The sequence below is a fragment of the Tinamus guttatus genome, unplaced genomic scaffold (assembly GCF_059628265.1).
Source record: "Tinamus guttatus ecotype Peru unplaced genomic scaffold, ASM5962826v1 Tinamus_guttatus_pri_ptg000563l, whole genome shotgun sequence".
Lineage (NCBI taxonomy): Eukaryota > Metazoa > Chordata > Aves > Tinamiformes > Tinamidae > Tinamus > Tinamus guttatus.
The window spans coordinates 1609727-1627618 of NW_028289097.1; the positions used below are offsets into that span (position 1 = coordinate 1609727).

A 17892-nucleotide genomic window follows, 5' to 3' on the forward strand; every position below is an offset into this window, starting at 1 on the left:
AGGGCCGGGCACCGCCACTGGCCAATCAAAGCTGCCCCGCAGTGGCCCCCATCCAATGGGCACTCGCAGCTGGATGCCCCGGCTTCCACCAGCCAATCGGTTTCCACCACTCGCTCACCCGCGGGGATGGCGGAGCTGCTGCCTCAGGCACCGCCTCGCGTGAGGTGGCCGCCATTTTGCAGCTGGAGGACAAGACGAGCAGGTACCTGGTAACGTCTGAAGGGCGCCCGGGCCCTTTCCCCCCGAACAGGAGAGCATGGAGCAACGTGCCCAACACCCCCTTCCACTCCTCGGGGCAGAGCTGGGAAAGCTGCCTGCGGGCGCCACCTCCTCCCTTGGTGCCACTGCTGCTTGACTGAACGGAGTGACTGGACTGGAAAACACAGCTCAGGCTAGTACTCAGTTTATAATTTTTTATTAGCTGGATAGTGTACACAGTACTTACAATTGCATCTATTAAAGACCAAAATACACTTGAAAAAATGCATCATATAAAAAAAATTATAAACTTTTAACTATATACAAACTTTGCCTTACATTACGCAAATCTCAGTACCCCCCCATTCACAAAGTAAGAGTTTTTTTCCTCACCTTTCTTTCCTCTAAGCATGCAAAGCCTTGAAGCCATTTAGCATCATTTGAGGACCGTTTGCCAAACCCCATTCTTTACACTTGCATAAAACTGGTTTTTGATAGGTTCACTGCTCCAGTATTTGCTGGGTCAATTGACCATATTTTTCATTCTCACCAAGCTCATTCTTTTATCCTCATCACTTTTATCCTCATCACTCTTTTATGCACTTCTAAAGTGCCTTTTTTTTTTTTTTTTTGCCAATTCACAGAGGTTTGAGTTTGGTGATGTTTCCAATTTTATGAATTCACCCAAGAGAACAAAGTGGACTTTTTGGTAACATGGTATTGACTGGTATCTCCAATCTCAGCAAGCAAACACTACTTTTTTTTAGAAGTGAATACATGTAACCCAAAGTAGATGAAAAATATGACAGTAGCACTCAGGCTTTCACATCACTAATGAAAGTATTAACAATAAGACTTCCTACATAACACAAATTCATAGGTCTTAATACATATTCTACAACAGATCAGAGAATGTATATATGAAGGGCTTACTGGGAAAAGTTTCAGGTGTTTTGAACAAGTTTACAGATTTAGAAAACAAGTAATTATTCAAGTTAAAAAAAATAATTCAGAGCAATAATCTCTGCTTCCCTAACTTCCAGCTGCTGGAGGGGGTCTTCGGGACAGAGGTGAGCTGTCAGTTAAAGAGCAGAAATGTTATGGAGCGGCTGTCTTATTCCAGCACAGAAATACTCCTCCAGCCCATGAATGCTCTAGATTGACAAAATGTACAGATGCTCTTAAAAAGTATTTACAATAATGCTGTAAACTCAACTAAAGCAAAAATTTCACTATTCCTTCACTAGAAGAGCTAACTTTTTCCTGAAATGGATGACCTCACAAGAAATGCTAGGTGAGGATTTCATAGTTGTCAACTGAAAAAAATAAGCACCATGCTCTAATCGGCTAAGTAGTTTAAGGCGAAAGCAACCAAAGGCACCAAAGTTGCCAGATATGCAACAGAGGTAACCAAATGCCTTTTGACTAATTTAAAAGAAAAACACAGAAGTTAAAATGCAAAATTTGTCACCACCATAATAGATTGCTAATATAATTTAAGACAATAGAAAGATTCCTTTATTTGCATATGAAGAACTTGGCTTCCACCTCCTCCCAAAGCTGCAAGTTTCACTTGAGTGTAACGGAGCTTCCTGCTCAGCTTTAAGTTACAATGTTAACTGTGGTAACACTAAGAACATGAAACTAAAAAATCAGCATTGGAGAGCTTGAATCAATTTAAAAAATGCAGCTGCCTAAATCTAGGCATTTAGAAATGCTAAATCTGCATTTCTTCTTTGTATTTTCAATGGCAAGAGTCTATGTACCTTCACAGATTGCTGACTTAACGTTGCCTTCCTTAATATGTAGGCAGGCATGCTCTCCCCCACAGAATGCAGCATCAAACACTTCTCCCTGTTTCTTCTTGCTCCTCTTGCATTCTTTCCCATCTGTTTTTGCTCTTTTAGCTTCAGCATTTGTCTTTTATCCAAAGTAAATAGAAGTTTGATTGCTCTGATTTTTTTTATACCCTTCCAGTACTATTTTTCCTCCATTCTGCTTCCAAGTCCATACTTAACTGCAGTGGCACAATTTAATTGCAGTAGACACAATTTTGAAAGAGATGGAACTACAGCATGCAGGTGATATACAGCCAGTCCACATAACTCATTCAAGGTAGAGGAAAAGGTGATGGAAAGATGCACCTGTCACCTTTTAGAAGACTGAAGAACTTGAGGCTCCAATGACATTTTAAGTAAGGTGTACCACATTTGAAATATATAATTAGCTACTAAATTAAAGATAAAGATTGAAGTATTAATCCAGAAGCCAGCTAAAGGTCATGAAAAATGCTTTTTAAAAAAAGAAGCATGTTTTTCTCATTCTTAAGTGCTACTTTTATCTAAAAGTTAGTATTCTGTAAAAAGTCTGAAAGATTTATCAATTCTTGTCTTCGTTTGCTTAACAATCCTTCAATTACATCAGAATAAGCCAAGTTAATTGTCCTGTGTTTCTGTTGTCATGAAACAATCCCTCACTCTTTGTAGCATGACAGAATTGCAGAACTAATATCAGCAAACACTCACAAAGATGGTCAAGTCCTATCATGCTGATATTGCGGATATTATTTCATTTGGAGGAACCAAGCACTGCACTGGCAAGCTAGAAGGAAGACTGAAAAAAAGAAAAAAACTTTAGAAAAGACTCACTTAAAAGATTTGATCCTTTTTATACTAGCATCTGCTTTTCTTCCAAAGTGTCAATTATTGGCAATAAACATATCAAAAAACACCTACACAGATTGCTTTTTCTAATTACACTTTTACACTCACATCAGTAACTCTCCTCATTTTTTCCTTGGGACAGATATGCAATATATCAAGTTGGGTAGTAATCTTGAACTATCTCTCTCATTTTGACTGGATGGCCGAACTTTTCCCAGAGAAGAGCTTGCTGTTTACGTATCTCACAGGATGGAGCTTAATAGAACCCCCTTCAGTTTTTCCAGTTTCAGAAGTGCAAAAGTAACAGCAACGAACAGTTCATTTGATAGCAGGTACAAAGTTGTAAAGGGTGGATGTAAATAACAAGTCTTTACTGGGAAAACAAAGCACTGTGGAGAAGCCAGTGCTTGTTACTATAAGCTGAATTATGTCTCTGTACAGAAGGTCCATAACTCCAACAGGTCTTTGCCGGCCCTGCTTCAGCATGCCAGAGTTATTGCTGATCACCAAAGTCAGTGGCACTGTCACCCACAGCCAATCAAAGTTTTTCTTTTTAAAGAAAACAAACAAAACCCCAACCAACAGAAAAAATAACCACGTAGGCATGAGCAGTCGGACTTTGAAATCCCTGCGCTGGATCAGAAGAGTATACCAGTGAAGTCATTAAGTTTCTATTTGTTGAGTCCACTGCAGTTAAAATCTCAGCCACATACTGAAAAAAAAGTGGTGTTTGTTCTGTAGAAAAGGATAGGCTGTGATGTGGTGATTGTCCCATTGAAAAGACTTGCTTGATACACTGGTAAGGTAGGACAGACTTGTAGGAGGGACAGGAATTTTATTCAGTTATTTTCTTCTTTAAGCAGCAGTTAAGAAACTCTTATCATCTGTGTCATTGCTTCTTCACTGGCCTGAGATGGATCCTACAGATACAAAACATATATGATGTTGTAACTTCAGCAGTTACATTCCACACAGAATCAGGCACAACTCCCTTCATCAAAAGATTCCTCTACTCCCTCCCTTTATCTCTATACATCACATCTTAAGCTAGGTTTTACAGCGGAGCAGAAAAGAATTACGTTATATATATTTTAATAAACAACCCTAAAGTATATTGTGAAGAACTGAACGTGTCAGCTGTCCAAAGAAGGAACCTCTAATTACCTGCATGTGTGTGCTATCTTTTTCCTTTGGTGAGAAGAAACGTCCACCTTCTCCCCGCTTCCTGGCCATGGCATGACGGTGCCGAGACTCATGCAAGTATTTCTATAACAATACAGAAGAAAAGTCTAATGAGATCAGCCTACTATTTCAAGTTCAATACTTTCAGTAAATGAGAACATAGGGAAGTCCCTGACCACTGAAAAAGACTGCCCAGTGCTTATAGTAAATGCCTTTTTGCAATACAATGCATATACATTCATACATATATATTCAACAACTAAAAGCATGGAAAGCAACAGGACTGTCACTAAGGTACTCCGAGGAAATACTCTGATATAGATTATGAACAAAAACAGAAGACAGACACTTAGATTTTAATTCCATTTTTTCCAGGAGAGGTTTTCTGTGTCTTTCCCATACAACAAGCCTATATTAAATCTGAGTTACAATCTCACCCTTCTTTCTTTGGGAATTTTTCCCTCAGCTTCAAGCTTAGCTCGTGCCTGCCTCCTCTTTAGGATCCGGTGATACTGCTTAGCATTTACATAGAGTGGCTCTTCTTCCAGCATTTCTGCTCCAGGCAAAGGTATTCTCTGGATAGCTGGTACTGATCCAGCTCCAGGTACCATCTGTAGAGAGAAGAAGGCTTTTAGTACCTGTGGCTCAGAAGATGAAGTGCATTCAAAAACTTCTAAATGCAAGAGTAAGTTTAAATGCGAAGTGTATAACTTTTCTTCAGATAATGCAACTCCGCTTTACATTAAAAGCAGTAAGAAATTTGGTGTCAAACCACATAATACGTTTAAACAAATAACTGCACATAACTTGTGCTTGCTTTTTTTCTGGTAATAGTAACATATCAACACATTATACAGTTCAATGACCACATTACTGCTTCTTGTACACAGGCAAAGAAGATATGTCCATTTTCTCTCCTTTTGTGTGGTTATCACTTGCTTCATTTATATAATTATTTTTAAACACTTCTCAAGCAAATACAACTTATAGAACTGCTGACCTCTAGTGGAGATGAAAAATAAAATTCAAGTTAAAATGGATCTCACAAAAAAGAAATAAGAATGTGCTGGAAAGGCCTTCTTAAGAGTCACAAAACCAAATACTAAGACATCCTCGAAAAAAAGTAGTATTTTCTTCAGTCTTTTCAAACCTCTGCTTATTACTTTAGAGCTTATTTTAAATTTCAGTTTGTATATTTTGGAACTCCATAATCCAGTATAGAAAAAAGCATAGAATATATACTTTACATTAGGAAAAGGTGTCATTAAAGCTGAAAATATATATCATTTAAATTTTAAACTAATGATAGCTACTGATAAGAGGACCTGTATTAAGTTGATGTGGATCTCAAACATTTGTGCACAGGCATCTTAAAGCTCAACCTTTAAACAACAGAAAATTAAGAACATACCATAACCATTCCCCCTGAATTGACAACATTTCCAGCAACTGGTAGCGTCACTGTCACAGTCCCTTGTCCACTGCTGGTTGTATTGGTGTTGGCTCCCGTCTGGACAATTTGAGCTCCAGCCAAACTGGCTGCTGGGATGGTGATCATGCCTGTAACAGGGACTGTAACTTTAAGAAAATAAAACACAAAAGAAAAACAAAAACACGCACACAGAAAGAAGGGAACACCATTAGTCCCACTTCTATTTTCATTCACTCACCCTTCCATAACATGCAAAAGGATTTTTAAAAGCATTGCATATTAATAGTTGTTACTATTTATTACATCACCTGGTCCTCATACTTACTTTTTTTTTTTTTTTTTTTTTTGGATTTGTTTTAGTTTTGTCATCTGAGCAGAAATCCCAGCCAAAGAGTACAGATCACATTCTAAGGCTCAAAAGCAAACCTAAGTGCTCCTATTCTAATAGCCCTTGCCAAGGAAGAGAAGATATTTTCTGTGTTTAAAAGCTGGCTGAATAATGTAAACATTCCTTCTTCCATTCATTTTGTCAATCTTTGGCACTGTCAGCACTGTTTCTCATTTTTTCCTTTGATAACACAAGGCAGTAAAAACCTACAAAACTGGTATGAATAGGTCAGGATCTTTTTCCCATTAGAGCTCATACCTTGTTGAAGAATGGTTCCATCAGCATTAACAGGCTGATAGACAATGGTCTGGCCTTCAGCTGTTTGCGCTACCTGTTGCCCTTGAACTGCTATTTGTTGCTGGGTCTAAACAAAACAAACAACACATTAAACTTACAAATTGTTTATTTCCTAAATTTTAAAATTCCTGTAGATTACACATAGTGTTCAGGGTGTTTCAGGCACTTATTTCTTTTGCTGTATTATCAGCGTAAAGAAATAGGATGGAACACAAACCAGATGAACTGCAGATTAAGTACTTGAACAAACTTATTTTAATAGCTTAGTATTTAATATTAAAAACAAACAAAACAAACAAAAAATCATAGGCTTTGTATCTGACTAAGCACATGTTAAAGGAAGGATTGTTCTGCTCAAAAATTTAATTTTGGTCCTGAACAGAAAAGCAGGTATGACTAGATGCTTTCACAAAATGAGAGAAGTTTAAAATTAGCAGTACTTCATGTCTCTAAACTTCAACATTTAGTTAAACAGTCATGAAACAAAACAGAGAAACCCAATTGATAATAACATGCAGTCTACTTATTCTGCCCCAGACTTATATGTTAAAACACCATGAAAATATTAATTTTATTCTAAAGTTCTCCTCAATATTAATAAATTCTTTTACTTCCTTTTCACTTAACCACATCTTAAGTTATTTGTCAAGTTTCTCTTCCTATTCCTCTCAAGAAAATCCTTTCATGCTGGTGCAGTTACCTGTGTCTGGCCAGCAGTAACTGCAGTCTGTGGCTGCTGTATAATGATCTGCTGGGTCTGGCCCTGCTGCCCCTGTACCTGCACAGCCTGCCCACCTTGAATCTGAATCTGACCTGGCTGGACCAACTGAATCTGTGGAAGAAAGAGTCAGAAAGGAACATTAACTATGCCTCTTGTTTCTCCCTCCTTGGCCTCAGCATTACCGAATCAGCTCCGAGGACAACATACTATTGCCAAGAAAAGGCAAGCACTGGATCTTCTCTTTTTCCATTTTAAATTAGAAAGAGTTCCGATTTATTCCTCTCTGTGACACAGCAATCACTGATACAAGAGCAGGCAGGACCATACAGAATAGAGGAAATACAACACGCTGGTGTCATCAGGCCCCAGCAGTTTTCCACTGCTTACACAATAAAATGGTCAAAGAAATAAATTATTTGCATGAAACTAGGAATAACAATATTCAGGTCAAAGGAAGAAAAGAGGACTAAGACTCATATGCCCTTATATAAATAAAAATTTTCTTCAGCTTTGCAGGGAACTTTTTCCACCAATTATTTGGAAGAGTTCTTAAGATTAAAAAGAAAAAAAAAGGAACTAAAATATGCAGCTTCTGCTAAAAAAAAAAAAAAAAAAAAAAAAGTTATAAGGCTTTCTCCAACAGACAGGCTGTAGAGAACGGAACACAAATAGTGCCTTTTACAAAGGAAATGTAAACATTCAATTAATCCTCTCAAAACACCAAGACATCATGTGCCTTCCTTGGCTGTGCTGAACTTGATTCCTAAATCCCATTCTCAAATAACCAAAACACTTTTGAGTAATACATATCAAGCACTTGCTTATGTTTAAAAACTGTCCATTGAATAAATGTTTCAAAATAATAATTATTAATAATCCATCATATATTTTTCTAAACCATTACTTTCTGTTTAATAGGAAAGTTTAAATTCAGCTCCATACATCATATATTAGATGAACTCCAATGCAAATATAATTTTCAAGAAACTTTCATTGCAAAAAAGAAAAATAAAAACCTCTTTAGTGAACCATATAATGTAATAGCCAGCTAACTGTGCAAAAAAAGAAAGTTCTAGCTGTATTTTAATGGATTTCATTTAAAAGGTCTGCACCATCCCATAAAATACAATATCAAATACAAAAATAAGTTTAGTTTAATTTTTAACATGCAGCTCACTGTGACAGTTCCATAGCTGGAGAAAAATGATCTTTGTCCAGCCTATTTTAACAGTCCCAAAGGCAAATACACTCTAGCTGGCAAGGTGAGAACTTCATCGCTCATTCTTTGTGATCTGTCTTTAATAAAATGAGAATTAACTCACCTGCTGCAGGCCCTGTGTTCCAGAAACGGGGACTTGCATGATGGTCTGGCCCTGCCCGCCCGGCACGGCCTGCACCATGATGGGCTGCCCGGTGGAGGTGATCAGCTGACCCCCGCTGACTTGTACCATGAGCGGCTGACCCTGCACCTAGAAAACGGCAGGAAAAAAACAAACAGAACAATGAAAAAAGTTTCATGACACAAAACCAGAAACAGAGCGGCTGCTACCTCAAGCTGAATGCTTACCTATTTTACTGCAGTGGCCAGAGAAACTGAGCTAAACTGGGTTCATAATCAGCATCAACTATCTTTAATTGCTAAAACTTTCTCCATGTTACACTGACGCATTCTGTAAACTATCTGTTTTCTGTCACAGTATAACCAAAAATTCCAAGCTCAATTGCAACAAAGTATGAAATACACAGATAAACTGTCCAGATACAGTGACTTTCTTCATGCACAGCCTGAGAGTGAAGGAAAGGAAAAGAAGCTTCATTATCCGCAACACTATTAGAAATCTTCAGTTGGGTTTCTTAATGAGAAAAAGCTCTAAATAAGTTATCCTAAGAGAGATTCTGAAGTAGTTCAGCTCCCTCCAATTATATTCTTACATCACCATTCCATAACTGATACAGGGCCCGTGATGTTCTTAAAAGAATCTTTTCATGGTTATGAAGTGAAGTTATTAACATGACAGCACAAACTGTAGTTCAGTAAGGAGAAAAAAGTCTCTTTTTTTTTCTACCTGAAAACTTTAAGAGTATGCAATAACCAAAATTTATAATGGGAGTGGCCACGACCTACCTCCATTATAGAACCTTCAATACCAACCAAAGCTTACTCATGAACCCACCTCCATTAGGTGGGTTCATTAAATAAAGTATCAGTACTAATTTTCCATCCCTACTGAATTACTTAAAATAAAGGTTCACTTTGCATAGGTCAAAACCCATAGTGAGTTATATGCTAACAAATCTAAAGAAACAACCATTACGTTACTTTAACAATGGAAGCCCGAAAGAGAATATTCTGTCTTTACAGGTCACCTAATACCCCTGCTAGACTGTTCAGGTCTGCCACTAACACAACTGGTAGTACTTGTTTTGAATTACAACCCAAATAGAGAGATACAGGCATGCTCACGTCAGCCAGAGAGAAACATAGTCAGCAGTTCAATGTCCAATGAGTAGAAAGAAAATGATCAATTCCAGGATTCTTGTTAATGTATTAGAGCAAGCAAGAGGAAAGCAAACATTGCAGTATGAGACTAGGAGGCCACAGAGCCAAGCAATCCAAGTCAGCCTTTTTTTTTTTTTTTTTTTTCTTCTATTTTAACTCTGAACATAAAAAATGCTGTGTTTAATTTCACATCTGGCAAGACCATTCTAGCCTTCCGGAATTTCCTTCTTCTGAAGGGTTTAAAAATCAAATACACTAATAAAAACAAAATACCAAGTGAAGAAGCTCTACTAAATTGCTAGAACTGTCCAGGCTTTCTCAGCTCCTTTGAAAGCTTCCTGCATGATCTAATGAGATGAAGCTTGCAAGAGACTTGCATCAAAACACATCAGGGTTTGAAATAATCTTGCCTTTCTTTCTGATCTGTAACATATTTACTGTTACGCTAAATGACTCTCCTGGATTTTCCTGTATTGTTCAAATTGTAAGTAAGAAATCAGGTATCTCAGTCCCGCAGGACCAAGTATGGCCCTCAGTTGCCCTTTATAATCAGAGATCAAGAAGTTTCACTCTTCAGGCTGGTGGTCACACACTCTGTCCCTGGCTTCTTTCCATATAGTATAGATACAAAAAAAAACTTATCACACTGGATAGCAGAAATCTCTTATTTTTGAAATTGTACAGAAGACTGGGGCTGTATCTCTTGAGTTACCTCTCTGGACTGCAGGATGTTACTTCTGTTAGAGTTCCATTTCAATTCACTTTCATAATTACAGCAGCAGAAATTAATGAATGGATTGGGGTTTCTGACATCCACTTGAGATGCAAGGAAAAGCTATAACCTTTTCTTCAAGAACAAACAACTAGCAAAAAAGCACAGCTGCTTTTGGCCACCAATTTTCCTATTTCAAACCCTGGTAGAAACACAGCATTAGATATGTGGTGATGGGGAGAGTCATGCAGTGCTCACAAACACAATTAGAGAGATCACCACTACCTGGAGGGTCTGGACTTGCTGGCCTGAGGCGGATGCCACCTGGGCCTCAGTCTGCAGCTGGACAGCAGTGACACCACCCTGCTGCTGGGAATAGGAACAGGAATAGCTTGAAACACGCAAATGCACAGCTCGGAAGAGACAACCACACTTTGCTGGATGAGGATGGATTTAAAATTTACATACACTGCTCTTGGAACAGAAGGTACATGGATATGTTTAGCAAACCTAAGATTGGAACACTCGCAAATCTGCATAGGCATACTGACAGCTGCAACAACCCTAAACAAAGAGGAGTTACACAGAATATGACTGTTGGGATTTTTTTTTTTGAATTTAAAATCTTTGCTTCACTGTTTTAGTATGCGACCGTTCCACCTAGGCTTCCTCTTCACTGTCTGAGCTTCTTATGGTGAAGGGATTCCAGATTTTTGTTTGATCAGTGAAGGCCATAAATTCCTTTGTGTGCAGGACAGTGGCACAGGTAACTACAGACTAAGCTTCATCTGTGTAACCCCCACATCAAAATATTCCACCACTGACCTTGAAGGACAATCTTGCAAATTTGAAAGAGCAGTTAAATCCGAAAGCCTAGTCTATCTTTAGCCTCTTTAGTAAGAGTACCAAAATAATCTCTGTTAACTATGTTAGCAGTTGGGATATGAAGGACATCTGTAAAAGCTGAACTGCAGTTGGCCCATTTGAAAGTTTCTCTTGCAGTGCAACACAGGAGAGCATTTGAGAACACATATGAAAAATTCAACAAATTAAGGTATGTTTTTACCTTCCATCTATTTAAAAATACCAGTAAAACCAAATACTTTAATCTTTGGTCACCTGCTGAAAGCAGTACCAGAATTTTTGGCAATTTTAACTTGTTATTTTTTAAACTCAGCTATAGTCTTGTTCTTGCTGAAAGAGTTAATCTCCACTAAACTCAGTGGGAGAACACTGGTTGCAGCCTGTTCCCATCAAACACTCAAACAGAGTAATAACAAAGCAAACATATCATCTTACTGCAAATATAACCTACAGTGTCTCATTCATTTGCATCGCTTAAACAAAAAAAATTCTCTGAATTAAAACATCAGATGTAACAAACCAAAAGAAGTATTTGCTGTTTGCTACATATTGCTGCCAATTTGTGAAGTCCCTACTCCACCAAAACTTGTTAACTTACATACTTCTAATTCTATTAAATTAATGGAGATTAAAAACACATAGATTTCATTGATAAACAAGACCACTGATCAGTAACATAAGTCAGATAAACACACATCCAGCTCGCACCAGGAAGCATCCTGCCGGCTCTGTGCAATATAGACATATGAGCAGAAAAAAGAAGTACAGAAGAGTTTATAGCTAAGCAGTGGGAATGCCAGCTCAGCCATTCCAATAACTTTCCATACCTGTTGCTGAATCTGCCCAGCCTGCACAACAATCTGCTCTGTGGAGCTGTTGCTATTTGTTGTGTACTGCTCCATTGCTCTTCAACTGCTCTACACAGCGCACCTCAGTCTCCAATTCTGGCAAGACAAGGGAAAAAAAAAGCATGGGATTATTTTCCCAAGGTTTCAAGATTAGTATTATCTTACAATAACTGAAAAGCAAACCATCTCGCGACACTGAGATGACATGCTTTGGTCAAACCACACAGGAGTAACCGCTGTTTAATCAAGGACCTACCTCTATCGTAACATCACCTAGTTTTCATCTAGTAACAAGTATTTTAATTCCGGTAGCACATAACTTGCCCGAGCACCAGACGTGGCCTCGGGGTCAGCTCTGCCAGTAACGTTCAGCACATCAAAGAGCAGATGCACCTCTTCCTACTCCGTGCCTGTGTTCCCTTGGGCGCGCATACTCTGCGCTGTGGGCAGCTGCCTACTCTGACTGGGGGGTGCAAAACCAAGCTACGTTTCAAGAATTCAAGAAGGCTAAGCAGAATGGTCTCTCCTTCCCAGTTACGCAGTGCTCCTTCCTTGCATCTCTCCCTTCTCCTCCCACTTTTGTATAATTTGGAAATAGCCAGCAGACTTCTCACTGCTTCCATCCTTTTCCTACCTCTCCTTTCTCAGAGCCTTGCCTAGACATATGAAGAACACTAGTTCCATTACCTTTCTTCCCCACACTTCTTCTCTTTGTAGTTGATCTACAAAGGGAGATTTCTTACCATTGCTTTTAATGAGGGATTTGTTTTATGCTATGGCTGAAAACATACCTGTTACACTAGTGGAAAAGCAGTCTGTGACCTTCGCCTTCAAAGCTTAAGGCAGAAGGAAAATTTTCAAAGATATGCACCTAAGATTCAATCACAACTTCCACAAACCATAATAGTTTTTGTGGTTACTACGGTCATGACACCTCTCGTATATCCTGCTCTTTGCACGCTTCATCTCTTCCCTAGCAGCCTGCTAGTCTGTCAGAAAACTGCAGAAAACCGCTCCCGCGTTTCATTCTTTGTGGAAGCCTTTCAGCAGCAAGTGCCAGATGCCGCTAAATGTTACAGGCCAGAAGCTTTCTGGTTTCCCTACTACCACAACCCGGAATTTAGTGCGGACCCGCTTACGTTCAGGAACACTCCTCAGACCCCCTCCCAGACCCCCGTTTGCTCCCTGGCAGCACTGGCCGCGCTGCAGGCGCTGCGCTCCCAGCCCCAGCGGGGGGCTCGCGCGTGGCCCGCAGGCTGCGCGGAGGCCCCGCATCCTCCTCCCCGCTAGAGCCAGCTGCTCTGGCCCACTGCACTGTGGATGTGAGCGGTAGCGGCAGCGCGGCCGCCCTCCCGCTGGCTCCGGCGCTCCGGGCATGTTGTGTACCCGTGCATGGACGTTATCTGCGCGCGTCGACCCGGGAGGCGCCGCCGGGCGCTGCCCTGCAGGGGAGGGCACGGCCGCGCGGGCAGGCCGGCCCGCGGCCCGCGCTCTGCCCTGACCTCCCGCCGCGGCCGGGGGTCACCCGGGGCCGTGCCTGTTTCCTGGCAGGCGGGAGGTCGGTCGCGGCGGGCCGGGCCCCTCGCTGCCGCAGCCGGAGGCGACTTCCCCCGCCGCCTTTGCTGTCCAGGTGCCGCGCGCGGCGGCGGCTCCCCCCGCCCCCGGGTACGGCGGGGACGGCGGGGAGGGGAGCAGGAGGAGGGGCAGCGCGGGCCGCCCGCGGCCCATCTGCCAGCGGGGCCGCCGCGGAGCCCCGGGGGAGGGCGGGGCCCCGCCGCTCCCGTCCCAGCAGCGGCGCCGCACAGGCAAGGCCGCCGCGGGCCCCGCCGCCATCGCCGCGCGCCCCCCTCCCCCCGCGCTCTCCTCCCGGTTCCCCCTCCCTCCCGCCCGCAGCCCCGGGCCCTCGCTGCCCCGCGCCGGCCGGGCGGCCCCGGCCCTGCGAGCGGCCTCCTGACTGGCCACTCGGCCCCGCCAATCCCGGCGCTGGGGCCGGCGCGCGGGGGCTCCATATTGGCTGCTCGCGCTCACCGTGCCTCGCTCCCCCGGTTCGGCTGCCGCGCTGATTGGCTCCGCCACCGGCGCCCGAAGCCCAATCAGCGCCTCCACTCAGCCGCCGCGCAAAATGGCGCCCAACCCCGAACAAAGGCGCGGGGAGGGGGGCGGGCGGCCGCGGCGCACGCGCACCGCGGCCCAGCGCCCGCCGCCCCCCCGCGCGCGGCCACTGCGCCTGCGCCGAGGGGAGCGCGCGCGGCCCGCCGGGCCCCTGCGGCCAGCATTGCGCATGCGCCGCCCGCCGCGGCGCACCCGCCTCTTGTCTCCGCCCCGCTCGTGCCGCGCATGCGCTCGCGGGTAGGCGGCTCTTCGGAATGTTCTCGGCGGGCACCATAGAGAGGCGCTCCGCCGGGCTGGCTAGAGCGGCCGGCGCAGTCGGCCATCTTGGCGCTCCGTCTCCCCGCGGAGGGCGGCTCGTGCGGGCCTATGTGGCGCGGGCTGGGGCGGCTTGTGGTAGCGCGAGGCCCGGCCCGGCACCCCCTCCTCCGCGCGCCTCCTGCAGGTCTGCCCGCCGCAGGGGCTCCTCGGGGCACTGGGCGGCCGCAGGGAAGGGGCCCGGCCCGCGGGTGCTGGTTGCTGCGGGAGCCCCGGGCTGGGGCCGCCTCGCAGCTCAGCGGCTGGCGCTCTGGGAGCCGCTTTGCCGGGCTCTGCCCCGCGTGCGCCGCCAAGAGGCAGCCTCGGCCCTTTGCCTTTTGGCACAGCAGCTCTTTGCCTGCCTCGGCCTTCCTAATAACTCTTTCTCTCTGTCGTCTTTGCAGCTGAAGAAGCCTTCACCAAGCCCCACGTTACCATGGCCACCCACGCCAAGGATCAGGGGGAGAGAGTGCGTAGAAAATGGGTTCTCTGGGCTGCTATCGTGTATCTCTGAAAATGAGACCTCCTGGTCCTCCTCATAACAGCGCAGTTAAACCGTGTGGCTTTTGTGGGAAAAGCAGCAAGTTTTACCATAGTAATTGTCAATTTTCCAGTGGTCCTGTGCTTGTATCAGTGGTGCTGATTTTGTACATCAGCACAGAGTTTATCCATGTCACTAAATGTCTGGGGTTGTCTTGCGCTGATGCACTGGAAGTGTGCTGGAGGTCTGCTGTAAAGCAGTTGTGCTCTGTTTTCAGTCACTTTCCTTACTCAACCATAATTTTGTAAAGTGATCTGAGCAGCTGGCCTGTGGTCTCCATAAGTGGACTAGTAGAAAATGCAGTCATGGATGTGTTTGGTTCATAAACTATACTTTTTACTTGCAATTTATCTTAATCTTGAGGCCTTGTTCTCCTTGTTGTACAAGACTGTCTAATTGCAAGTATTCTGCTGTCTAAATCTGCACTCACAAGCTATTTTTCTTTTTATTATTTATTGACGCTGCTGTTTGTGTTGCTTTTCAGATCAAGAATGTTAAGGGGGACCTTTTCTCGTGCCCCCAGACGGATGCACTGGCTCATTGCATCAGCGAGGATTGTCGCATGGGTGCAGGCATAGCAGTGATTTTTAAGAAGAAGTTTGGAGGTGTACAAGAGCTCTTAGAGCAACGTGAGTGATGCACCTGATGGACATGCAGGAGCTGATGGGCAAACCTTGATTTCCAGCAATAAAAGTATTCTGAGCTACTTGGGGCCTGGGGGGAAATAGGTATTAGATTCTAATTGCTTATAAAAGTTCTCCTTGGTCTTTTTTTTAGATAAGAAAACTGGGGAGGTGGCAGTTCTCCAGAGAGATGACCGATACATATACTACCTGGTGAGATTTACATGCATCTCGGGTGCTTTCATGAAACTTAGCTATATCAGATTATCAGATGTGGTGCTAAGGGCTATAGTAGTTGGTGTTTTGGGGGCCTTTTTGTGTTTTTTTTTCTTTTTTTTTATGTTCTAAATAAAAATTTTGAGGTGCATTTAGTCTCCCTAGATGAGAAGCCATGCTAACTTGGGTATGTGCGTTTAGACTTTTAGCTGCTATATTGCTCCATTATAATTTATAGTTCTTAATTCTTATTCCAAGTAACTGCTCAAAGCAGCAAGTCAGGGTTTACGGTTTTGGAGTTCAGTGGAAGGCACTTTTCAAAGAGAAAAGAGTTCGCAGTGGTGGTGCGTGCGGCACGATTGACCTTCTGTGTTTGTACCTAGATTACAAAGGAGAAAGTTTCCCACAAACCGACATATGAGACTATGCGAAAGAGTTTAGAAGCCATGAAAAGCCACTGTCTCAGCAACGGAGTTACTGACATTTCCATGCCTAGGTAAGAAAATGGGGTCCTGGCATGTAAACACCTCAGGGTTTCTGGGGCAGAAGAATGTTTAAGAGATGATTCCCTGCTATCGAATAAGAGCTCAAGTATTCGCTTCGATAGAACTCTTCAGTTGTGCAAATGGAGTTTGTATTTTTCAGTGAAGTTAAATGATAGCAAAACATTCAGGCTTGATTATTTCCACTTTTTAACTGTATTATGTTGCTTTCTGGTGAGCCGAGTAGCTGTTTGAAGGGCTAGTTGTTCCCAGCATGCTCCAAAAGAGTTCACTGTAGTTGTGTTGGTGTCTTATTTTCCAGGATTGGATGTGGACTTGACGGCCTGGACTGGAATAAAGTTTCAGAAATACTTGGGGAAGTGTTTGAAGACACAGATATTAAGATCACAGTTTACACTCTGTGATCAAAACACTGTCAAACAGCCTTATTTCCCCTGCCCTCAGTCAGGAGCGTCCACTTCTCAGCTCATCAGGGGGAACTGCATGCTGAGCACATTTTCCTTCTGAGCGTAGCTCACTCTTGTATTGTCAGTGGCAGTAGCTTTAAAAAGACAAACCTCAGAGCAGCTAGTTTGGGATGTAGCATTTAGGGATCCTCTGATGGGGGCAGGGGCTTGGGGGAGCCCTTGGCGAGTTTGTGCCACGTCCTCGCAAGCCACCAGATGTCACTGGTCCTCCACGAGCCGCGGAGCCTCCGCTTGGAGCCCCGAGCGGGGCCAGCTCAGAGCTCTGGAGCACCCTGGTACCTGCTGGTTTGCTGTCCCGGTTCGTAGTGACGAACCATGGAGCCCCCATGACTTTAGCTTAAGGATTTGCAGCCTTTGTATACAGAATGCAGGTTATATATTTGTTCTTTAAAGGATTAAAAATTATTATTTTTATCTTCTGGACATAGATACTACTTTTTATGAGATTGTACTTGCTAAGAACCATGCTGTCAATGTTAAGTAAATAGCTTTTCAGTACTCTGCTGTCTGATCAGAGCACTGTCCTTGTGGAAAAAACATCCCAGTGTTTGGATTTGCTCAAGCAGTATTGTAGTGGGAAGCTTGGTTTTGAGGGAGAAAGCTGTAGAGCCAGGAAAAGTGCCTACAGGTGTATTTAATTGGCATAGTCTACAGAGCCCTATTTGCTGAGGGTCCTCACATATGAAGTCCCACTGTGCTGTAAAATTCATGGGTTGATTTTCATACTTAATTTCTTACTGCATTTGTATTTAGCTGTTATGTGGGGGTTGGTGCCTGATCTTACCAAATGGCAAAAGCAGATCAGTAAGTAGCCCATTAAATTAATCCGAGCATTGGTAAATGTTTGGTTCCAGTGCCAGCAGGCTGTCGTGTAACCTTCCTGTCCTTCCTGCTCGATTTGCCACCCCCACAATAACAACCTCCCAACTTCCTTTTGGCTGCACAGCCACAAAGGTGCTGGACACTTCCGGGTGCGGTGAAAACCGTAAAGACGATGCATAACGGTTAGAGAACTTGTTAGCATAAAAGCGTTTCTATAATAATTTTTCAATAACGTTAGATGAATGATGTATGGAGCCTTTTGTTCCTTTTCTTCTGCCTGAGCATTGCGGGTGAATGTGCATGGTTTGTTTTCTTTGCAAATTCCAATTGGTGTGTTCAGCAGCCTTGTGCTATTTCTCTCCGTGGTCGTTGACCATCCTTAATTTCTTTGTAAACTTGTTTTTGGTAGACGATTACTGCAGCAAACACACAGTTGTAAAAATAAATAAACTGAGTGAGACAAATAGAAGCCTGAGTATTGAGTTAATCAAGGATGGGCATCAAGATGG

The 17892-nt window shown here is 43.2% G+C and overlaps 2 protein-coding genes across 11 annotated transcripts; one reads left to right on the plus strand and one right to left on the minus strand.

Annotated features, from left to right (window-relative positions):
* Nucleotides 1–3456: 3456 nt before the first annotated feature.
* Nucleotides 3457–11862, minus strand: NFYA (nuclear transcription factor Y subunit alpha). 10 transcript variants are annotated; one of them, XM_088534526.1, is made up of 9 exons: nucleotides 11785–11862; nucleotides 10379–10459; nucleotides 8204–8350; nucleotides 6861–6992; nucleotides 6122–6227; nucleotides 5455–5621; nucleotides 4481–4654; nucleotides 4026–4127; nucleotides 3457–3781 (listed from the first exon to the last, which is right to left on the minus strand). In XM_088534526.1, the coding sequence occupies exons 1-9, from the start codon at nucleotides 11857–11859 to the stop codon at nucleotides 3728–3730; spliced, it is 1038 nt and encodes a 345-aa protein (XP_088390652.1). In that variant the 5' UTR covers nucleotides 11860–11862; the 3' UTR covers nucleotides 3457–3727. The 10 variants fall into 10 exon arrangements, with proteins under 10 accessions (XP_088390652.1, XP_010216094.1, XP_010216093.1 ...); XM_010217792.2 differs by having other exon boundaries at nucleotides 10376–10459; XM_010217791.2 differs by having other exon boundaries at nucleotides 10379–10462.
* A 2375-nt stretch (nucleotides 11863–14237) lies between these two features.
* Nucleotides 14238–16651, plus strand: OARD1 (O-acyl-ADP-ribose deacylase 1). The gene is made up of 6 exons (XM_088534454.1): nucleotides 14238–14359; nucleotides 14616–14680; nucleotides 15237–15381; nucleotides 15530–15588; nucleotides 15975–16087; nucleotides 16396–16651. Exons 1-6 carry the CDS (start codon nucleotides 14284–14286, stop codon nucleotides 16496–16498), a joined length of 561 nt encoding a protein of 186 aa, XP_088390580.1. The 5' UTR covers nucleotides 14238–14283; the 3' UTR covers nucleotides 16499–16651.
* The last annotated feature ends 1241 nt before the right edge of the window (nucleotides 16652–17892 follow it).

Bases quoted from the DNA above. Each gene is read 5' to 3' on its own strand.
- NFYA (XM_010217790.2), bottom strand. From the start codon at position 11,859: ATGGAGCAGTACACAACAAATAGCAACAGCTCCACAGAGCAGATTGTT. The intron at 5,622-6,121 runs GTATGAGCTCTA...ATTTTCTTAAAG, and splicing joins TGGAACCATTCTTCAACAAG to TTACAGTCCCTGTTACAGGC. The intron at 4,128-4,480 runs GTGAGATTGTAA...GTATTGTTATAG, and splicing joins AAATTCCCAAAGAAAGAAGG to AAATACTTGCATGAGTCTCG.
- OARD1 (XM_088534454.1), top strand. From the start codon at position 14,284: ATGTGGCGCGGGCTGGGGCGGCTTGTGGTAGCGCGAGGCCCGGCCCGG. The intron at 14,360-14,615 runs GTCTGCCCGCCG...TCGTCTTTGCAG, and splicing joins CCTCCGCGCGCCTCCTGCAG to CTGAAGAAGCCTTCACCAAG. The intron at 15,589-15,974 runs GTGAGATTTACA...GTTTGTACCTAG, and splicing joins ACCGATACATATACTACCTG to ATTACAAAGGAGAAAGTTTC.